The following is a 22,738-nucleotide window of genomic DNA, read 5'->3' as shown; positions in this document are numbered from 1 at the left end:
GAAAATATTTATGCTAAGAACTTGGCAGTCTTTTCTCTCAAAGCATTTACCTTAAACATTTAAATAAAGTTTTATACATTAGCCCAAAAGGTGGCAATTACATGATTACCCCCCAATTTTAATCACATAATTAAAAAAAAATTTCAGTGTACCATTAGAACTCTTAAGTTGAAAGCTGAGAGCAAGCCATTTTCCAGGTTACACAAAATTGGATGTGGTTCCATCCTCTGAAACCATAGGGACAAGTAAGTAGTGCAGCTAAGCAACCAGGAGCACTAGGCAAGGATGTCAGTGACTCTTCAGCAGGTTTTTGAAGGATGGGGGGAAGGCAAGGAAAAAAGAATGACAAAGAGAATATATAAAGAGTAAGGAAAAAAGAGGCATATGAAAGGGCATGGAAGTGCACCACGAGGAACTCCTCACAGCCACCCATGCCTTAGGTTGCCTATCCCTAATCTTACACCACATTTTCTATTCAGTCTCCTATTGATTTAACATGAAGAGTCATCTGGATATGGGACAGTTTACAAATAACAATGGAACAAATTAAAATGTTCTTAAATACAGTTAAAAGGATTAGAATTACCAGAAATAAACATGTTTACCTTACAAGTAAGCATTCATTTACTTTAAAAGCATGTAAAGTTGAAGCTAATAGCGTTAAACATTTTTCCATACTTGGGCAGAGCCCATGGGATCGTCTGCAAACATGTATAAACAGATAATATATGAATCATGAAATGCAAATGAAGTCTTATTTCTATTTGTAAATTGAAGCTTAATGCAAGCACTATGCAATTTTCAGTGGAAATTACAAGTCTTATAGTAGGGCTATAGATGAAGCATTGCAACTGTAATCAAAGAGCCTTATAAATTTTGAATACAGTATCAGTAATCTGGGTGGCTGAAATGGATGCATCCCAACAATATCCAATGCCATAAAACTTAACCAAAATGTTTCTGAAGATCCTTGGGCATCTGTTGCAAAGTATCAGATCTGTAAAGAGAAATAATTACTCCCCTTCTTACGTTATTGTTGGCCTCAAATGCCAGAACCTTTTAAATTTGAGAATTTGCTGAGTCCTATTAGAATTAGGATGATGAAATGAGAAAGCAAAGTCTGTCTCTATTCTTTTCCTCTCAGAAAAGTGTCTTGGATTGAACAAAAAACAAACAAAAAAATATAGGCCCATCAGGTCACTTTACTGCAATAGTAATACTCTGTTCAGAAATTAGAAAGGATTTACTTTGAAAGATTAAATATTTCTTGGTCTAAAATCTTTGTGAATATTAGTTCTTAGTTTGTATATTTTAGACTTTTAGAACTTTTTGTACCAAACAGCATATTACTAAATATGCACTGTATGGAGTTTAGCATCTTACCTTTTATGCTTTTTAACTTTATATCAGCACAGCACTCTCCATCAGTCTATTATAGTAGAGCTTTTTCAGTGTTATAGATCCTGTTTGATTCATTCCATCAGACTGAAAACTACATATAATATTATACACAAACACAATATTCTGAGATCTAAGTTTTATTATTAATACTTGTCATGTTGACCTTTTATTATGGAAAATACCAAGCGAGATCAAATCTTTGAATTTCAGATTAGTACTTTTTTTCCCTTTTCCTAAAATTAGCCAAATTTTGAAAATAAAAACATTCTAGGTCTTTACAGAATAAATTTTCTATTTTAGATCTACTTCTATAAAATTGCAGGGGAGTCAGCAGTCTGTGCTGAAACTAAAAAAATAAATAAATAAGCATTTTATAATTTCTGATGACTGTTCTTAGTTGTGTATGTTTTTGCTGATCTCAAAAGCACTGATAACAAGGAAATAATGTTTTATATAACTGGGCATGAATAAATGAAGAACCTAATAATGTATTACATTGCTATTTAAGTCATTTTGTACAGGCTTAAAATAAGAACATGAAAGGCAGGATGGTCAAAATGTAGATTTTTTTTTTTAACGTAACAGAACCTTCCAAAACACAAATTATCTAAGTCCCCTGAATATGAAATACGGAAGTACTGGTGGAAGTATTAAGTTATGGCTGTGTGTATGGCATAGTAAGTTGCTGAATGTCTTCAAGGATCAAAATTATTTAAAATCCTATTAAAAGTAAATTCCACATTTAGCATTTTTACACGTTGAACCTTCAAGGTTGCAGATGAGAAAGCTGATAGTGAAAGGAAAAATTATTGGGTTTTCTGTTTAATTAACAGCCTCACTTCCCTCCTCCTCCTCCATCAACGACTGCAAACCCATATGCTTTCTAAGCATCTCCATCCTCAGCAAGAGACAGGAATGGAGGGACTTTGCCTTTCAGAAATGATAGAAGCTGAAAAGAAAAGTAGGGAGATAATAGACTGTTTCTCTCAGTACAGAGAATTTAGAAATAGATCCAGATCTGGAGGTGCTTTAGAAAAAGACAGTATTCTCCCCAGGTGAACAAGCTACATTTGAGGAATATATAATATACATCTCTATTTAGGATTTAAATATGCTTTGCATATTATTAACTTTTAAAGACCTAAATTTAAAAAATGTACTAAAATAATTTAGAAATAGATCCAGATCTGGAGGTGCTTTAGAAAAAGACAGTATTCTCCCCAGGTGAACAAGCTACATTTGAGGAATATATAATATACATCTCTATTTAGGATTTAAATATGCTTTGCATATTATTAACTTTTAAAGACCTAAATTTAAAAAATGTACTAAAATAATTTCAAGGGTGAGAGAAGTGTTCCTATTTTTTAAAGATGAGTATGGGTCATAGCATGACTTCAGCTTTAAGTCTTTAAAACTCTAATAGCTTTCTTACAATAGGAAAAATACAGGGAATATTAATGAGGAACACACTAGGATAAATACACACAAATGCAAATTTTTTCCAGGAACTTTTGGAAATGTAGGAGTTGTTTCTCTTTGTAAATGCTTTTAGCCTTTCAAGAACCATTAATTTCTTAAACCAATTTGAGCAATTCTTCCTATCAGAAATATGTATTTTCTTCACAAAGATGTTTTTTCCCATTTGTGCCTGAAACGGCAAATCGGTAACATACTCAGTAAGACTTTGTTTAAATGTCTGGTCCTCGTGCAGCAAATTCAGAAGTCAGAAAAATTCTAAGTTAAAAATGCCAGAATTACCTTTCAATCATTCTATTTTAGTTCATTGTTACAATTTAAACAAATTCAGAAATTTGGGGTGTTTCTGGCTGCTTGAGTGAAACACACTGCAAATCCGAAGGGAAAAAATATAAATGGAAGAAAAGTCTGATTTCTGAACTGCTCTGCCCTTAGGAACAGGATCCTGTTCATCTCACAGATTGATTCTGAATACACCATTAGCACCTGCTCCATGAAGGTCCCTTGACACTGGAGCAAGTCTGAATAACTTAATTTCATAGCTTACTTAACAGCAGGGAAGTAATTTTAACATAGACTTGAGGTTTAGTAGATCTGATAGTATCTAGAATCCAGGCTTAATACTGTTAAGAAGTTCCCAAATAGCAGAAGAATTAAAACAGATACCAAAATGAAAAACACCACATGAGACAACAAACAATATTTCCAGTCCTAACCAAACTGCAATCCTTTCTGTATAGCTTGAGGTATTTTAAAATATTTGTACAAGCTAAACAGCATTCACAGTTTCCAGAGTTGCTTTTTACTGAGAGAGCTTCATATCGTCACAATATCTGACTTTCAGACATGTTTTCTTGTACATGAAAACTGGAGTCTGAGTCTCCACCCTCAGACTCATGGAAATATCGGACAGCTATTCAATGGCAGAAAATGGTTCTTGTAGTAATAAGGGTTCTATTTCCCGATTATCGTGCTATTCCTAAGGTGTGATTAAAAAAATAAGAAATTTGCAATTTATATAAAAGGAAAACTTGCTTAAACTTCTGAAAGCAAGTCCAGTCTGGTGGAGGTATATGACATTAAATAACAGAGTCAGATTCTTTCTTAAAGATTCCAGATGAGCTCGACAGCAGAGAGTTCTGGTTCTCCAACATTTTCTCCATCTTTTCTCCTTCAGTGCCTTTACCGAGCTCTCTTTGCTTCTTACTGTGGATCCATGGTATAAAACAAAGGACAGCACCTCCAATAAGGGGAGGGATTCCAGCGAGGTAGAATGCCACATCATAGGAGCCCAGCTTGTCACGAAGTAACCCTGGGAAGGGAAGAAACTGTCACCAAGAGAGAACAAGTATGGCTCTTCGGGGTCTCAGTCACACTGATGCCTGGTGCCAGCCAAATAACTTCATCTCAGCAGACTAATTCAAACATCTCAGATATCAGACATTTTTAAGGAAATGGGTCTGAAATATAAACCTTTTCTGTTATAAGGCAGGAAAAGATCTAATTTCTTTAATCTTGTTACAGGTCTGTGATAGTCCTCTGGGATATTACATGGAAAAAAAAATGTCTGCAACGAAGCTTCAGTTTTCTCAAAACTCCTTAGAGGCCATTTGGGGTATTTTGACATGTGGGATGAAGGTCCTTAACTTCAGCTGAAGGTGGACGGACCACCAAGCTGAAACTTCTCTCATACACACTGACCTCAGAATGTCTACAATTCAAACCTTTCTTGGGTCTGTTTATGAAATAACATAAAACTGTTTAAAGTCATAATCCAAAGCCGTGAAAAATTATATATCTAAGAGGATGAAAAGGCTAGGTCGTTAAATACATCTCAGAAAGATACTAAGGTTTGTCAGCACATGGGAGGAAAATATAAGAATACATGTGGTAATCTAATAGGTCCTCTTCTTCTGAAAACTGAGCACTCCTTATTTCTAATTTCTCTAACAAAATCCAGATTTTAAAAGTTATCTTGATGTTTTAAACTTTTGTAACTTTTAACTTTTACTATGCAACCTATTATCTGAAATGTCCCAGGAACACGTTGTGCTGAACATCTGACTCTGCTAAATAAACAGCCGAGGACGTGTCCAGGTAAGTACCAGCACATTAAAAAATGCGTACAGTCATTCTGGATTGAAACCTTAAATATACAATATATCTACACAAATGCTTTTCATATCTTCTGAATCAGAATATTACACATATAACTGAACCTTTCATTCTTATGAATACGAATTACGACGTTTGGCTGTAATACTGTGATCCCTCCGAACCACCTGGTGTTCTTCTGCCTGCTTTGGAAGTTTCCTGTTAACTTCCTTAATTCTTGGTCTGTTATAGTCATCTCTAGTAGCAAACACCATTTCTGCTAAAGTGCTGCTTGTAATCTGCTGTGGAGTTGGAAACCCTAACAAACTAAGCATATAAGATGTAAAAGCAGTGTAAATAGTCTGTTACCTGGGGAGAGAGGAAGGACTGGACGGTTCTCCTACAAGGAGACTGTGATCTTTAGAACTTCAGTTTTATTTAGTCTGCTCAGTAGTGGCCCTGCTTGTGTGATTCATGACTAGGTTCCCAACTGGCAAAGTTGCTGATATGTGTGGTTCTGAATATGAGAATGAATTGAACTGAACTTTCACTGAGCCTCTCATGTACCAGCCACAGATGATAGTACATACATTTAAATTTTATAGTAATTTAATCAACTCTTACCATAATAATTTACACTGGTACCCAGTTAATTCTGAACATGAGACATCTTTATATTCAGAAGATTTCTACCTTTCAGTGGTATTTAGCATATTCATAATATTGTACAACCGCCACCTCTGTCTAGTTCCAAAATATTTTCCTCACACCAGAAGGAAACTCCATACATTATGCAGTTACTCCCCAATCCTCCTTCCCTCCATCCCCTGGCAGCCATCAATCTGTTCTCTGTCTCCTATGGATTTACCTATTCTGGGTAGTTCACATAAATGAAATCATGTAATATGTGACCTTTTGTATTTGGCTTCTTTCACTTAGCATAATATTTGAGGTTCATCTGCTTGGTAACAGGTATCAGTACAGTACTTCATTCTTTTTATGGCTAAATAATACTCCATCATATGGGCATACCAATTTTATCCATTCATCTGCTGGCAGATATTTGGATTGTTTCCACTAAGTGTTACTTTTCACTATTTCTCAGGGGGATATGATCTTTTACACAAAGCATACATAATTATAAATCTTTCAGAATCTCTACCTCTTCTAAACAAAAAATCATATTCCCATTCCTCCAAAACACATACTAAGTGAAATATAGGAACTCTGAAAGCTTAAAAGTCCAGAAGCTAACTGCTACATATTTTACTGAGTGTTTTGGATATAAATAAGAATAAGAGAGCCTCTTCGGCAGATTTTTCCAACATGCCCTCTACAGCGGGTCTTATTAAAAATGTATAAATAAAGCACATACAAAAGCAAGAGACCAGTAATCAATAAAATGTAATGTACTTTACATATAAGTGAGACTTAGGACCTACAGTAGAAAATGTTATAAATCAATTTAACTTACCTGCAACAGGTGGGCCCACAGTCATGGGTATAGATATGAATCCGAGCAGAAATCCAATTGCTTGGGAGACATCCTGAGCACCAACTAACTCAAAGGCAATGGGGGCCATGATGGAAATGAAGCATCCATCAAAGAGACCCATGATGAGACAGACGGCAATGAGGGCCCCAAAGACGCTGCACAGGGGAATCATCATGGACATCAGACCAATGAAGAAAAAGGAGAGGACCTGGGACAGACACCACAGTGTCAGCTTGGCTCTCAGGAAGAGTGATGCACATGCTTAGGACTTTTGAGTGCTACTGATTAGTTGCCTCCCCAGCCCAGATGACCTTGATTTTTATATACATAATCAACTCCTATAATCATCTCCCCCAAGTTCTTCAGCACTCTCTCAGTATTTCCATTAAGGACAAAAAGAAAGCTCTTTGAGGCCAGAATCTATACAAAAGTCATCTTTGGACTATATATTACATAAGGTTTAAAAATGCTGCACCTTGTTAGTGCTCAGTAAATATTTGTTCTTTGAATATCAGCTCAAGTTTACTCATCAAACATGATTTTAAAAATTTACTGCTGAAATTCCATGAACTTTACTGGTATTAGTCCTTTGCAAAATGAAAATATGGCAGCCAGATCCATTCTCCCAGTTTGGGGAATACAGTGATGTAAATAACCTGTAATATTTTACCCGCTAATATTCCAGACATGGTGAGCATAGTTAGACCAAGTGAGAGAGATGAGAATAAGTAACTATGATTTGCTATTCTATAAATATATACTGAATTTTGATTATTAAAATTCTAATTAAATTTTGACTGTCATAGGAAATACAGGATGCATAATATGCAGTGAAAACAGTAAACATAGTCCACTATAACATCCTAAGAACTAATTATATAGTCCAATTTTATTACTTTGACAGTGTAAATCAATATATTATTATCAAAGAATATTTTCAAATATTATGTCTTCTGATGAAACAGATATACCCTATTAAGCACCCAAGTTGAGGCTGAGAAATATTTTAAACTATTAAACACTTTTATTTTAGTGTTAGACTAATTAATAGAGTGAAACACTTAATTTTTCCTGCCACTTTGGTAGCTACTGTGTTATGCGAATAAGACCTGGTTCCTACCTTGGGTTGTGGGGACTTGACCATTAAATAAATAAATGCACGTGAAGTGTTTGATGTGCTATAGTTGTATATTCAAATTATGGTAAATACCAAAAAGAAAGGAGCAGACAATTCAACAACTTTTTTAGGCAAAGAACTAGTTAAAACTGGATAATTCACTTGTCAGCAGAAGAAATGTTTCTAAAAGAATCAGTTTTTTTAAAGTATGCATATAGTAGCAACTATAATTTTTTTAGTGTTTATTAAATGCCAGGCAGTGTTCTAAGAACTTTAGATGGTGATCTTCCTAATAACTTTGAGGTAGTAGGTAGTAATGTTTTCCCTATTTTACAGATGAAGATAGTGATACTGATGCTGGGAGGTTTAGTAGTAACCCTGGATGGAGCCAGCCTGGAACCCATGGTCCGCATTGGCAGTAAGTAGCAGACAACAATGGAATGGTTCCTGGAGGGTACCCTCCCGTGACAGTGGGGCTGGGGAGGGAGAGGGAGACCACATAAAGCAGCCATCTGAACCACCATCTTCATCTGCTTTGTTTTTCCCCGGACGCACTAGGCACATCCAAGGCATACCAAGGTTGGCAGCATGCCTCGGGGCAGCCCCTCACAACCTTAGTGCACCTCAGGATCACCTGAGGAGCAGAGATCTGGGAATGGTGGTTTTCATAAGCTTCCCAGGTGACGTTGACACAAGTAGTCCCCTGGCCCCACAATAAGAAATGTACTCTTGAAAAGGGTCTCAAACTCCAGGTTGGTCTCTTTTTGACACCATCATATTATATAGCTGAATAAATTTTTCTTCATTATTAAAATATGGCTTCATGGTAGAATTAGTTTAAGACTCTGAGTTGGCTATTTGAAAAATACGTCTGGTACTTCACATTTCCTAAAGAACAATCTCCCCATTTTGACTTTTTATTTTCTACTTAAACATCTTTTTCTCCAATCCGATTTCCATTAACAACTAAGCATAGTTTCTTGGTAGTGGGTAAGTCCTGGTTTTGCAGCCTGGAAGCTGGAAAGAACTAAGGCTTACAGGGACAAGACTAGGTTCTAGCTGTCTGTGACCACTTGATAAAAAGACTCCTTGATGCTTCTCATCTGTACAAAAAGAGACCTAAAGATATATCAAAATGGAGCAAGTGTTTGAAACTAACAAGTAGGTAAAGATTTAAGGAGTTATTTTTATTTAAAAACTAGTTAGACAAGTCCTAATATCCTTAATTAGATACATTTTTATTCTGTCTATAAACACAAAAGGAGATAAACATTTGAATCTTAGGAATTAATCCTTCATCACACATCCCAGAGAATCTGGAATAAAATGTTAGGACATTATGGGACCAGATTCAATGGGTTTAATCAGTAAAGCCACCGATCAAATAATCCCACAGCACCACTGTAGTTAGACTAGGTTAGTTCTGCATGTTTCCTATTCTTTTCCTGTTCCGTTCAGTACAGACAAGACAACCAAAGTGAATGCTGAAAGCCTAGCACAAAGTCAGTTTTGCTCAATAAATGCATGTTTTCTTGGACCAATTTATGTAACACGAGACCCAGGTAGTTAACTTACGGTAGTTATCCTGATCTTTGTATCCATTTTTGGCCCCTCCAAATTTTTGTTTCTTGGTCAGTTTTGTAAGAGATCATTCATGTAAGAGTTTCAAATCTATTATTATATATTTTGAGCATATTACTTTTTAATATTTTACCTAACTGCAAGTTCTCATTTTTCTTAATTCAAATTACAATAATTTATATTCTCTTTTTCAATTATCTGACACTAATTGTTAGTTGTTATTTAAAACTGTTAAATTTTAATAACAATTATTAAATAAAAATTGTTGTTTAAAATTCCTTATTTTTTCTTTAAGAATTGAATTTATAAAAATTTACACATATATTTTTTACCATTTCTCAGAAACTACCTAGCTATTTCTGCCTTATTTGTCGCTGTAGTAGTGAGAAACACTGCTCTATTCCAGCAGGTGTAACTACCCACAAAGTAGCTAAATGAGGAGGTAAGCAAGACGAGCTGGCGAGGTCAAACCTATTCCCCACAGGCAGGGACACTCGAGCCATGAGGAGCACGGGCGAGGTTGAGCACATACGCATATAGGAGGTTCACTGCCTCCCAAATATCTATTGATTTGTAGACAGCAGTCCCCAATTTGAAAGATGAATATTTTAGTATTACATACAATCTCCCCCAAACACAGAAGCTCTGATGAGATTTAAATAAGGGACTCAAGGGTTCCTACATCTCTCCTATGCTCCGGCACTGCCATTTAATAAGGCCTCGACTGTTGAGATGTCTTTTGTGCTTCTGCTTTCTTAAAATCATACAAGGAAATAGCTTCTCTCATAACATTACAGCTCTAGAATAACCCCCTGCTTAGTTTATATACCTAATAACAAAAAACAAACCAAAAAAAAAATTTTTTTTGCTGTTACCTTTCTCATTTCTGTCACAGAGAGCATTTTTGGAGAAATGTCAGTGGAAGTTTTGCTCAGAAATCCAAGCATATGGCTGAAGAGGAAAAGTAAGCTGCACCTGAATAAGCAGGGAGGCACTTTAAGAAGCAGACGCACAATTGGCCACAGTTATTCAAGTGTTGCTCCTATAAATTTATTCAATATAAAGTTTCCAGACCTTCAGAGCCTCTGGCTAGGAATCCCGTAGTTGGCAGCAGCAGTCTACTGGTCCATCACACTAAAAGGAAGCGTTTAGGCCACAGCCGAGAGGCTGGCTTCTTCTAAAGCATAGAGTCCTTTCCAAGTGTTTCACAGGGAGGCTTTCAGCTTCCCCAGGGTACATGAGTACCACTTTTCCTGCCTGACGGAGGAACTAGCCCCTGTGCCACAGCCCAGGTGAGAACAGAGCGCCATAGTCTGGTTTCTTATTCAGGCTGAGGAATTGCTAAATATTTGGATACCATTTTGGAAACAGCTTCTGTTTGGAAAAGCATATACCTTTATCCCAAGGTATCTTTAGGAAAATGTAAAATGCTAAAAGACAACAACATCCCCACACACACAAAATAAAAAACAACTGGGCAACACCAATCAGTTCATTCTCCTTCAACCAGAAGTACACAGTACACAGGAAGATGGATCTGAAAGTGATTGGTTTTTCTAAGTTACAAAATTTTTTTCTGTATTACAAAAGTAACTCATGAATACATTCTTATCAAAATTCAAACCTTAGAAAAATGTATACAGTAATACATGTGAGTCGTCTTCAACCCCCTCCCACCCTCAACCCACGCCCTCATCAGAAATAACCTCACTCAACAAATTGGTGATTCTAGACCTTCCCTGTGCACACACGCGTTGTCTGGGCTTATCTGCTTTACATACAGGGATATGCTGTCCACACTTCAGTATGTCCATGTCACAGAGAAATACGACACAATGGGAAAGTGATCTAAATGCAAAGTTTTCAGTTCCTTCATTAGAGTTATAACTTCCAAGCCTCTGAATCAGTCACATATTAAAGACACAAATCTGTAGTAATTTAATGGTGACTAGAAAGATAGGCCTGTGAAATTAAAATAGATGGTTAAGAAGATACCAGGACACAGCCTTTCCTCTCGTAATAGAGTATGTACCCCAGGAACCTTTGCAAAGATATTCGTTAACCATTCTTCTACATAATGCAGTTCAGTCATCTCTTTGCTCAACATTTAGAAATGTTAGGCTGAAAATACCTGGAACCCAGGACCCTGATGGAAGTTTAAATTCAGAACTCTACAGCAAAAGTGTAAGATACATTCCTAAACTCTGTTACCTATAAGCAGAGATCCCCAAATCAAGATAACAAGGTCTTCTTTCTTGAGACCTGTTCCAAACCAGGATCTGCCTCAGTGTTTAATAAAATATTAAAACATAATAAAAGCAAGGATTCATTAATTATCCGCTCTGAGCCGGCACTTTCCATAAGCTGTCACCATGAATCCTCGCACAGCCCTCTGCCAGGTGTGGGGACAAGCCATCCCTCACCCGGAGCCTGTGCTTCCCTGCTCTGCAGCCCCCAAACCCAAGATGACTGGCGTCAGGGGACAGGGCGGGAAGAGAGCTGCCACGGCCCCACAACGGCTGAGCTGTAACCGACGAGAGCCGGCAGTGGGTACGTCTGGGAAAACGGCACCAGCGATGGGAAGGACAGGAAGACAAGCAGCAGGAGCTTTCCAGCCACAGGGCAGACAGCGGGCAGGGAGAGCGCGTGAGGACAGAGCAAATGGGCAAGCCTGGAGTTGGTGGCAGCAGACAAGATTAAGGGCCAAGAATAAAAACCCACTGAACGTTTGGGAGTCGGGGCAGGGAAGCCAGGAAAAGGAGACAAAGCGGGGAGTGATATAAAGGAGCGAGCCCAGCAGACTGCATGGATTGGGCCTGTGTTGCCTCCTGTGCCGCTGTGTTCACAGGACAGAGCCCATCGGTGGTTCCTGGCATCACAGGACACATGAAGGCTACCTTTCTCCTCCAGGGGCTCCCTGGACTGCAGTCATCTCACCTGTGGCTCAGCACATACTGCCAGGTTCTCTGCACCACATCTGGATGGAAAATACCAGATACGACCGAGAAGCAGCCAGGCTGTGGCTAACCTTTCATCCAAAATGAAAATACTCTTAATTCACTGCCATGTAAATGCAGACCAGCATGGGACTAGTTAGGAAAGGCCATATCTTCTTTTGTAAATTACATGAAATACTAACATATGTGCCCCCAAAATGTTGTAAGTGACCTGACTGCCCCACCTGTAGGGAGGAAATTTTTCTTAAGTTGTTTTGGAATAAAGTGTTGCCATATGAAACATACCATGACTTCATCCATCAAGACCTCAGTCTGAGCCTCTGTCTCTCACCTTCACCGCTGTATTGCTCTCCTAACTGGGTTTCCTCCCCTCTTGCACCCCTCTGAGTCATCCATCCTCCACACACAGACTTTAAAATGTAAAATGTATTCTCCAGCAAAGACCCACTACACTGAAAGTAAAATCTCTTCATCTTGGGTTTCAGGGCCCTGTATAGTCTGGCCCCTTCTCTTCCCGTGCCACACTCTTTCCAACCTCTTCCCAGCCCACTCTCCCTGCCTTCTTGAATTCCCAGACACACCCAGCTTTTCCTGCCTCAAGTCTTGCTCCAGGAACTCAGGGACCATGTCTGTCGTGTTTGTATCACCCCACCAGAGTCTAGGCCGGTGCTTGGTGCACAGTATGCACTTGGAATTTTTTGAATAAATGAAAGGAAGCTGAAACTCTGCAATGCAACAAATGTCCATTAGAGGGCTCCCTTGACACTTGAGAACAAGACATTGTTCCACTAAATGTCCAACAGGGATATCCAGTTAGGTATTACTAAAAGAGGGAATGACCATAACACAGTAAATACTTTAAAAAGCTGCACTCTGCCAGCTGTCTGCACTTCCTCCTGGCTGCGTGACCAGACTCCTTCCTGCAGCTGACTGCCTGCACCTTACACACAGCCCCACAGTGAAGCAGCCTCTGTTCCTGTTCCTTGTGTCCACATCCATTAGTGGAAGTACCTTCCTCAAGGAGCTGGGGTGAGGAGTAAAAGAGATAATGTATGTAGAGCACTTAGTTCATTGTCTGCCATGAGGAACTGCTCAGGAAATGGTTTTTTACTTCAAATCAATTAATGGCAATTTATCTGTAACAAATGCCTTTTCCAATCATTTTCATGCACCCACGTTCCACCCTCCCTTCAAAGCCCTGCTCAAATACCTCTCATCTCTACAGTGAACAGACATGCTCAACCCTCAGTCCCAAATTCCCCTTTTGGCTCCCCTCTACCTTCTTTTCCATAGCCAAGCCTTGGGACAAAGTCGCCTGTGTTTCCATTTAATCAACTGATCATGATCAGTCTTCTGATCTGCCCCTCCACTGCAACTACTCTCTGCTGCTAAATCCAGTGAAAATCTTTTAGTGTTTAACATGCCTACACTCTCACTAGTTACTGACTGCTGGCCCCTCCTGCCCCGGAAACACTGTGTGTCTGGCTTCTTTCCTACCAATCTGGCCCCTACCTTACCATCTCCCTGGCACACCCTCCACTCACCCCACACAGTGCATAAAAGCCAGAGTCCCACGGGTCTCTTAGCCATACTCTCATGAGCTCCAAACTCGACTTGGCTTTCCCACAAGCACCACAAACTTAACATGGCAAAAATTAACTCATCATCCTACTCTGATTTACTGAATTACTGATCTTGATAAAACAGCAAAACTGTTCACTGTTACTCGAGCCACAAACCCCAGACCCAGGTGGTCCCACTGAAGTCTCATTCCCTGTATCCCTGTTTAACTTCTTCATCAATCCCAACATCTCTGCCTTGGTTTTTCTGCCTAGACTGTTTCAATATTCTCCAACTAGTCCCCAAGCCTCCAAAAGCTTTACTGAAATATAAATTAACATGCCATAATACTTCAATTAAAAAAAAGGAGAAAAAATTTTTAAAGAAAACCATATATACTTATAACAATTAGTATTATTGGATATAAATAGGAGACAATTTAGACTAATTTTTTTAATCATTTGATTCTTGCCAGATAGCACTGCCTTCCAAATGCTTGGAGCCCAAGGCCTGATCTTTCACTGTGAAAAGAGCAATTCGTTCAAGAAATGTAAAGGGTCTATGTTTCTGAATAGACTCTTTTCTTGACATAATCTGAAGAATTGAAGTAAAACGTCAAAACATAATTCTATGTTTTTAAAAAAAAGTAAGTGGAAGAAAAAAATTGTCCCACAGAATCATCTAACCCTCTGTGATTATATATTAGTGTGGGGTCTTCATTTTAAAGATGTATATATGTGTAAGTGAGTCACCATGCTGTACATCAGAAATAAACAGCATTAAATCAACTACACTTCAATTTAAAAATTTTTTAAAATAAAGATGACTGCTAAGAGGGAAAAAAATTCACATACTATAAAATTCACCCATTTAAAGTGAACTATTCACAATGGGTTTTAGTTCATTATCAAGTACAACCATCACTGCTGTCTAGTTTTAGAGTATTTATCTCCCCCACAAAAGAAACCCCCAGTAGCAGTTACTCCCCGTTCCTTCCTTCCCCCATCTGCTGGCAACCACTGCTCTACACTTTGTCTCTGGATATGCCTGTTCTGGACACTTCATTTAAAGGGAACCACACAGTATGTGGCCTTTTGTGACTGAACTCTTGCCCTCTCCTCCACTTCATTCCACCCTTCACAGTTACTGGGTTAAGCTTTATGAAATACAACTCACGTCATGTCACTCCCTTGGTTAAAATCCTTAATGGCTCCAGATAGAGTTCAGCCTCTTTTATGCTCATAAAAGCCCTTCCCAACCTGACTCCTGCCTGCCCCCTAGCCAGTCAACCTAATTCTTCTCTTTATTCCATTCATTCAGTTTCCCAGGTATAACATACTATGTCACACCTCCATCTCTTTGCCCGTGTGGCTTCCTCTGCTTGGAACATCCTTCTCTGTTTTCCTTATCTAATCTCTTAACACTCCCCCAGCCCAGGAAGCCTGCCCAGACGCTCTCTAGTGATTCAGATGCTTTGTGACTGTGTTCCTATGGCACCCATTTGCACACCTGCTATCCCACTGTGCTGCAGCACTGCGTTATCTCTCTTCCCAGGAGTCCCTGAGCTACTGAGGGCACGGACCATGTTTCACCTGTAGCATTTAGCACAGTATCTGGCATAGAGGAGTCACTTAAATATTTGTCAAATGAGTGTCCATATGACCTCGGAAGAGCACATCCCACAACGCCCTGGAGGCAACCTGCAGTAAAGAAACTCAAAACTCACACACACATGCCTGAATTTCACACGGTATTTGCAAAAGGCACATGACTATGAGAACTATGCCAAAAATAAAACATTCTTAGAAAATGCAATGGGCAAAAAACATTTTGGTTTGCTGGAGTTCCATGACAAAACAAAGAAGACTGCTGTTTGTCTGCCAGTTTCTCATGTCAGAAGCCCAAAACTTATAAGTGATTTTGCCCTTGGAAAATTGTTGGTAAAGATTAGGTTCTAGAAAATATTTCTCATTTTTACAGAAGAATTTAAGCAAATATGTGCATACAATGAGCCATTAGGTGATAAGGATACATTTGCTGGAGAAAAAAAAAAGCCTTATTAAGAAAGTACCTGTAGATAAACTTTCTTCACACCAGGCACATAATCTGCAATCCGGCCGAAGAGCAGCCGTCCGACGCCTGAAGTGATGCCAATGCACATGAGAACCACCTCTTTATTTTTCTCATCTTGAAACCTCTCATTCACATGTTTCATCTGTAGACCAAAGAGAAGGAAGCCACAGTAAGGATGGTAGGACAACTTGACAAGTTTGGAAGCTTTGTGTCTACCATGTTATGGACTCTCACCCACTTCCAAAGTCAAAGATTTATAGAATTTGTTCTGATAATTTTTCACAAGAACATATGAAGAAAAGCTAACATGGTTTAGCTTGCATAAATGAAATAAGAATTTTTATGAGGGTTAAAAAATTTCTTTTAATAAAAAGTAACCAGCACACATTCCTCAGTTACCAGCAGGCCGTGAGCTAGAGGGAGAGAAGAGGCCTTTGAACACACCACGCCACCTGGTCCTCTCAAGGTCGCCCAAGGACCCAGCACATTGTCTGCCCCTCTGCAAGGCAGCTGAAGGCCTAATTCTGGAGTTTCATCTCTTCTAGGAGGGCCTGAACCAAACTGAAGTAAGTTGTACTAGAGCTTCCAGGATAAAAGTATAAGGTTCTCTACCTGTGGGTTTGCCTATTTGTGTGGCATTAGCACAGATAAAGACACAGAGTCGGTTTAACACAGGGGATAGAAGAAAGGTCCCCAGAGAGACTGCCTGCATTCAAGTCCTGGTTCCACCCCTTATAAGCCTTGTGACCTTGGATAAGATCTTAACCTCTAGAGCCTCAGTTTCCTTTTCTATAAAATGGAGATGGCAACAGTGTTCCAGGAGAGTGCTGGCGAGGATTGGATATTTGTGTAAAGAACAGTTAATCATGATCAGATAGGAATTTTAGCCTTTTTTTAAAGGATCTTTTCCCTCAATTTACAGTCTACTTAGAACAGTGACTGCAAACCTACAACCTGACAATGTTTTAAAAGGATGTGACTAGCAGGTGTTCTAATGGGTGACAAGACACGCGGCTCAGCACCCACTGTCTAACACACGCTTTCTTCCCACAGCCCCCAAGTTCCATGCTGTCCACCCCTTGCTCACTGCCATTTTCTCAAGAATCACCTATCTGTGCTCACAGCAAAAAGAGAAAGCAAGTCTGTGCTCCGACTGCTTCCTCTGAAATCACTGAGCTATTGTAACAAACACAGTTGTTTGAAACAATCAGACTCACTGTCCCTTACACCAAATGTTGGCCTGAATTCTGGAAGCCTGCAAAGCAAATTTCCCAGAAAGCTCAAAGGCCCAGATGGTCCCCACGTGGCACTTGTAGCCTTTCTGGATGGTTATCTCCTCAGAAGACCTCTATTTGCATTTTTAAGCTTACCTGGATCTGCCAACACCATGGCATCTGTCTCTTTCCTGTCAAAACTGGCTAACTGTTCTCCCTGACTTCTGTATTTTTCACACTGATCCCGAATAATCCTAAATACAGCTTTAATCTCATCAATCCCTTATTCACCAGTTGCCCACTGACTACATCTATACCCCTCAGTTTGGTATTAAAAGCCCTCCATAATCTGTCACCAGTCTACCTCTGTAACTTTATTACCTACCAGTCCCTGACTCAGAAAACGCCAGTGTCTACAGGACTCAAGCAGATAACATAAAGGAGTAAAACAGACTTGTTGGAGTGAGGGGACATCCACTCAGATGATCTTTACCGTGTAGGACCACCAGTGTTGTCAAAATCTACCTCCTGGCCACCTTCTAAAGAGAAGTCAGAAATCTGGATTTTTGTGTGGAAATGCTGGTACCTAACTTAAATTTAGAACACTGCGTGATCCAACCGCATGCATGCCAAACAAAACATGTCTGCAAACTGCATTAGGCCAGCTTTGATCTCAGCCCTAATCCAATCTGGCTCAGCAGGGTTTATTCACGGTGTCGCTTCGACATGTCTGATACCTTCTCATCTCCCAGCATTTCTGCTGCCTCTTCTACCCTTCTTTAAGACTGCTTATGTCCCACCTTTTCTGCCCTCCGTTACCTCACCCTTACATCCCCTTCTGGTTACTGCCTAGTGTTCACCGGCACCTTAAGTACTGAGTGTTCCTACCCAGCCTTTCTCGCATCTAACTCTAGACATTCTCTTGAGTAAACTCTTCCATGTGGAACTAGACATCTACCTGCCTATTCCCGAGGCACCCCAGAGCCACCACGCCCCTGCTGCACTCACCTGCCCGCACAACCCGCCCCCTCCACTTCAGGTAACACCAGGCTCTTGGCCCAAGTTCCCAGAAAGAAGCGGACAACCATCCTAGATTACCCCCCTCCCTCCCTTCAGATCCATCCAGTAGTCAACACCAAATTCTGATGATTTTACCTCCTAAATCTCTCAGACACACTTCCTTTGGTCTGTGTTCCCATAGGGTTTTAGTTCCGGGTCTTATCACTCCTTACCTGGACCACTGCAACAGCCTTTAATATGTTTCGTGCTTGAGCCCCCACTCCCAAAGCTCCAACCTGTATTCCCTGAGGCCACCAGGTTAAGTTCAAAATTAAAAATAACACTGCTCTGCTTAGGATCTTTCTATGGCCCCAGAGTCTTCAGGATAAAGCTCCAACTCCTGGTCTGACTGATAAAGCCTCCCTGCTTTGCACCAAGCCTCACATCCAGCTGCCACCTCACACCTCACGCACACCACGTTCACACTGTGCTGTCCAGGACGGCAGCTGCTGGCCGCATGCGGGCTGTCGAGCACTTGAAATGTAACTAGGCTGAATTGAGATGTACTTTAAGTGTAAAATACACAGAAAATTTACAAGACTTAGTGGGAAAAAAAAACCATGCAAAATATCCCAGTAATTTTAAAACATTGATTCCATATTGTAATAACATTTTGGCTCTACTACTTAAATTATGAAACTAATTGCATTTGTGGGGTTTTTGTCTGTTTTACTTTTTAAAATATGGCTACTAGAAAATCTTAAATCACATACATAGCTTGCATTATATTTCTGTTGCACAGTGCTGGTCCAAGAAATCTACTTGTGGCTGCAAAGATAAAACAGCTTTTGACAAAAGCTCAAAATGGCTAATTCCTCTAGGTCCTTATCACTCCCATGAAGTGAGATTAGATAAAGTAGAAAAAAATGGTTTCCAGCTCAATTCTGAAGAAAACGAATAACCTGATCTTAAGGCAGGTGACATATAATTATGTGTATTCATCAGCTTTATTTGGAATTTGAATCCAGACTCTAATGTACTAAATCCACTTCAGGAAACACCCAAAGGATCTAGTATAACTTTTTAAGAGACATTGTTTAGTATTCAAAAAAGACAATTTACCAGTCATTCTTTTGATGAAACTAAAAGCACCTGCCAGCCAAATTGCTATAATCTTTTTATCAGTGGCTTACTTCCCCTCCACCAACCACTTTGTAATCCTTAAAAGGATTAATAAGGTGAAATGTTTTGGGTCTTTCAAAAGAAAATAAATTTGGTAAAATCAAATTATGCTTAAGTGGAAACTTAGCTCTTCAACTACAAGGGGCATTATTTCATTGAATTTTGTTATTGTTGTTTAAATAAAGCAAGAACTTCAGCTGCTGACAGCCACTCTGCCACCCTCAGCCAAAATTTGCAAAATAAAAGGTTTTTTTTTTCTTTTCTTTTCTTTTCTTTCTTGTCAGAAAGGGGATCTGGGGGATGGGAGAATAGAATCCGGGGATGCTGCATCTCTGGGTCCTGGAGACCCTTCCTCACTGGGGGGCAGCACCCAGGGGAGCTGGTGGGTTCTACCTGTGGCCTAAGCCGTCCATGATTGCTGCAAACTGTTTCATGAATCCCCACCCATCTCTCATCCTCTGGAGACTGGCACACATTTTAGTTCAGCAGAAAGCATGAATATTGGGTAAAATTGGTATTTCTAATAAAGAGTCGGGTAGGAACTCGAAAATGTTTAACAGGTATCTCCATATTTAACCTAACTTATTTGAACCAATACAAAACCTATACTAGAAGCCATTATCTACCCCGGGAATAACATCACTTTATAGAGCAGTTCTTTAAAGTAGACTTTATTCAAATGTGTGCCTTTAGGGCAGAAATTAGTCTTTTGTTTATGTTCTCAAACACTTGTTTACTGCACACCTCAGGGATTACCAGAGCCTTGGTGACTGACAGCCTGAATGCCGCCTGCTCCTGAAACTTTTTCCATCATTCAACTTTTGCTAAACACAGAAGCCATTTTTGGATTGTGTGAAACCCTATTTATTGTTCTGTTATCCAAAGATAACTAAGAACTTAAATCTCATAATATCTGCTCATTTCTTACCCATGGGTAGAAGAAGGAAAAAAGACAAAACTGGTTCACAGTTTACAGCCCTTCCCCTAACCATCCCTGCCTTAAATGGTGATACAGCCTCTCTCTATGGATGACATGCTTCTGACCAGACGCCTGAAGAGAGAAGTTCCTCTGCCTTCACTAGAGCCCAGAGGCAGATCTGTTTGTGAGAAGTTGGAGGGAGCAGCCTAAGAAGGTGACCATCTTGCTGGACTGGCCTCAGCCCTGGTTTCTTCCTTCTCCACCTCTCCCTAACAGGGGAGCCACAGTGCCAAACATTTGGAGAGCCAGACAGTGTTCTCCCACTGAGGACCCAGGCTGAGTCCCCTGGCTCTGAGAGAGTCAACTATGAAGAAAGTTCAATGGGTGGCCACAGTATAAAACCAGCTCCAATACAGCTGATGTAATAGCATTAGAACTCAAGCTTCTGAACAAATGGTTTCATAATAGAAAAAGGTGCAACAGGAGACCCCAAATCACTTTATCTATGGAGCTCCTGAAACCCAGTGGTGCTACATATCTGCAAAGCAAGGAGGTCACTGGTCCAAAAGGTCCAACAGTAATGTTTTCTAAGACTGAGTTATTTGGCCATGCTATGACAGTAGCCTCACTGTCCTTCTCCTCCACCTTTTTAAGGGGACGGGGGATTCTGTTTAATGTCTTTTATGTAATGTTTATATAATTCATTACATGAAAATATAAAACCTTGGTACATACAAGTTAAACTATATATCTTTGGGGAATAGTAGTTAAGAAAGGAGGGAAACTATAGGGGACATAAAACAAAGATAACTTTATTTCTGACAGTGGGCTTATGGGAACAGCTGACTAACTCAAGTACCAAGTGCTAACAAGGGCAGCATTTTAGGGAGGCCAGGAAAGCTGAGCACTGCAGGCTGTGGGACTAACAGAACCACAACAGCCTTTGCAATACTGAGGGAAAAAACAAAACAGTATTTATCATGCACTGTTGTTGCAGTTACTGTGCCCTCTGGGAGATAAACAGATTCCAGGCACACAGTCATCATCTGTCCTTGTGTGTGAGGATTTGATTCCCTGGTCCTCGGCCCTTCCTCTGCAGATCCACACCATCAAACTGAAAAGGTGGACAACGGAAGTCACGTGCACTCCTTCCGCCTCTGAGAGAATCAGCTCTTGGCGGGGGTGGAGGGCCTGTACCGTGTACGTTTACACGGTATGTCCACATGGTACATCCAAAAATGGGGTAATAAACGCTACACAGTACTTTCAGGGGTTTGGAATTCAGAATGATTTCTGCAGCTTCCTACTTCCCAACAGGGATGCTGAGTTCAGAGCACTTCTGCTCACTTGTTATTCACTCCCGGGATTAGCAATTTCAGCTTGTTGCCTCTCATTCGCATGCAATGTAGAGTAATTTCTAAGAATATATCCTTTCAACATCTGAAAAGCTACTCTATAACTTTAAGAGACCATTCTACTTAAATGTACTAAAAAATAAATAAACACAAAGAAAAGAGCCTGGCTCCTTTAAAAGTTACATGTACCTTTGAAAGGGAGTAAAAGGCCTGCAAGGGTGGTTAATGGATAATCTCAGATTTCACTGCACATCAAAACTTAACACTACCCTTTGACTTCAAAGAAAGATGAACAGAAATCTTCTGAACGGAAGAGGGTTTGGTTTTTTTCTTTCTTTTTTTAAACAACTGTTTTTTCTATCTGTTTTCACTAAGAAAAGAAAAGGAAGTAAGAGCAGCAGGGCACTGCCGGGGGAAGTTTTACACGGGCACTGTACAAGCCCGCTGAGGTGACTAAAGGTGGCAGAAAACTTAAGTCCAGAGATCTCGGTACATAAAATTAAGTGCTTTACATCATATAATAGTGAAACAGGACTTTATTATTAAGATCATTGTTAAGTCAGCCTCAAAACACAATTTTAACTTGTTAAATTTGATCAACTGTGCTTTGAAATAAAATGGCTCTAAGATGTGCTTGAAGTGAAAACAGTTCCTTGCCTGCCAGCATTTTTAAGGACTAACATCTTAGGCAGCCCAGTGTCGCTTTACTAATAAGATACCAGTTGTGACTAAATCCGTGGTGCAGGTGCCTCCTGCCTCCTCAGCAGCTGACTCAGTGGAGAGCAGACCTTTGGCCGGACAGGACGTCAGGAGGCATGGGTGGTTGGTTCTGTTTGTTTTTTTAAATGGCCAGTCTTTCCATTTCATTAAGATGGATTTCCATGGTGCCAGTAATCACACATGGTGCTGTTAAGACACATAAAAGTCAGGGACTGGGAAAAAACAGGGAAGGGTTTCCAGGGTTAAGATTATTTAACAGCCACCAAAGAGTAGAAAAAGAAGAGTTTGGAAGGAAGATGGCTGATGGTTTGCAAAATCTTCGTATGATTTTGAAAACATTATTTAACTCTAAAAAGTCTTTAAAGCTTTTATTATTTTTCCATTAAAAATTTTTTTTCCTTAGATTAAAAGAAAAAAAGTCCATCCTTGACATAGCATTATTTAGATCAGATCAAAGTCTGGCAAAATATTTTAGAGGAAATATCAGTTAGAACCAATTTGGATTTAGCTCAAAAATCCTGAATTTTAGAAGTTAAGATGAACTTCATCTTAAAATAGAAAATAAGTCACTAGGATTTTTAGGTAACTTGAA

At 39.6% G+C, this 22,738-nt stretch overlaps 1 protein-coding gene across 1 annotated transcript in view; it reads right to left on the bottom strand.

The window, feature by feature from the left end:
• Positions 1-1,522: 1,522 nt before the first annotated feature.
• Positions 1,523-22,738, bottom strand: part of SLC16A10 (solute carrier family 16 member 10) — a 99,380-nt gene continuing 78,164 nt past the window's right edge. The window contains exons 4-6 of the mRNA XM_006205662.2: positions 15,756-15,899; positions 6,449-6,677; positions 1,523-4,192 (exon numbers count right to left, since the gene is read on the bottom strand). Coding sequence (XP_006205724.1) covers positions 3,960-4,192; positions 6,449-6,677; positions 15,756-15,899 — 606 coding nt within the window. The 3' untranslated portion in view covers positions 1,523-3,959. The remainder of the gene's footprint in view (positions 4,193-6,448; positions 6,678-15,755; positions 15,900-22,738) is intronic.

This window comes from Vicugna pacos, chromosome 8, assembly GCF_048564905.1.
Source record: "Vicugna pacos chromosome 8, VicPac4, whole genome shotgun sequence".
In the NCBI taxonomy this organism is placed as follows: Eukaryota; Metazoa; Chordata; class Mammalia; order Artiodactyla; family Camelidae; genus Vicugna; species Vicugna pacos.
The sequence above is the reverse complement of the archived record's forward strand: the minus strand, read 5'-3'. Positions and strand labels throughout refer to the sequence as shown.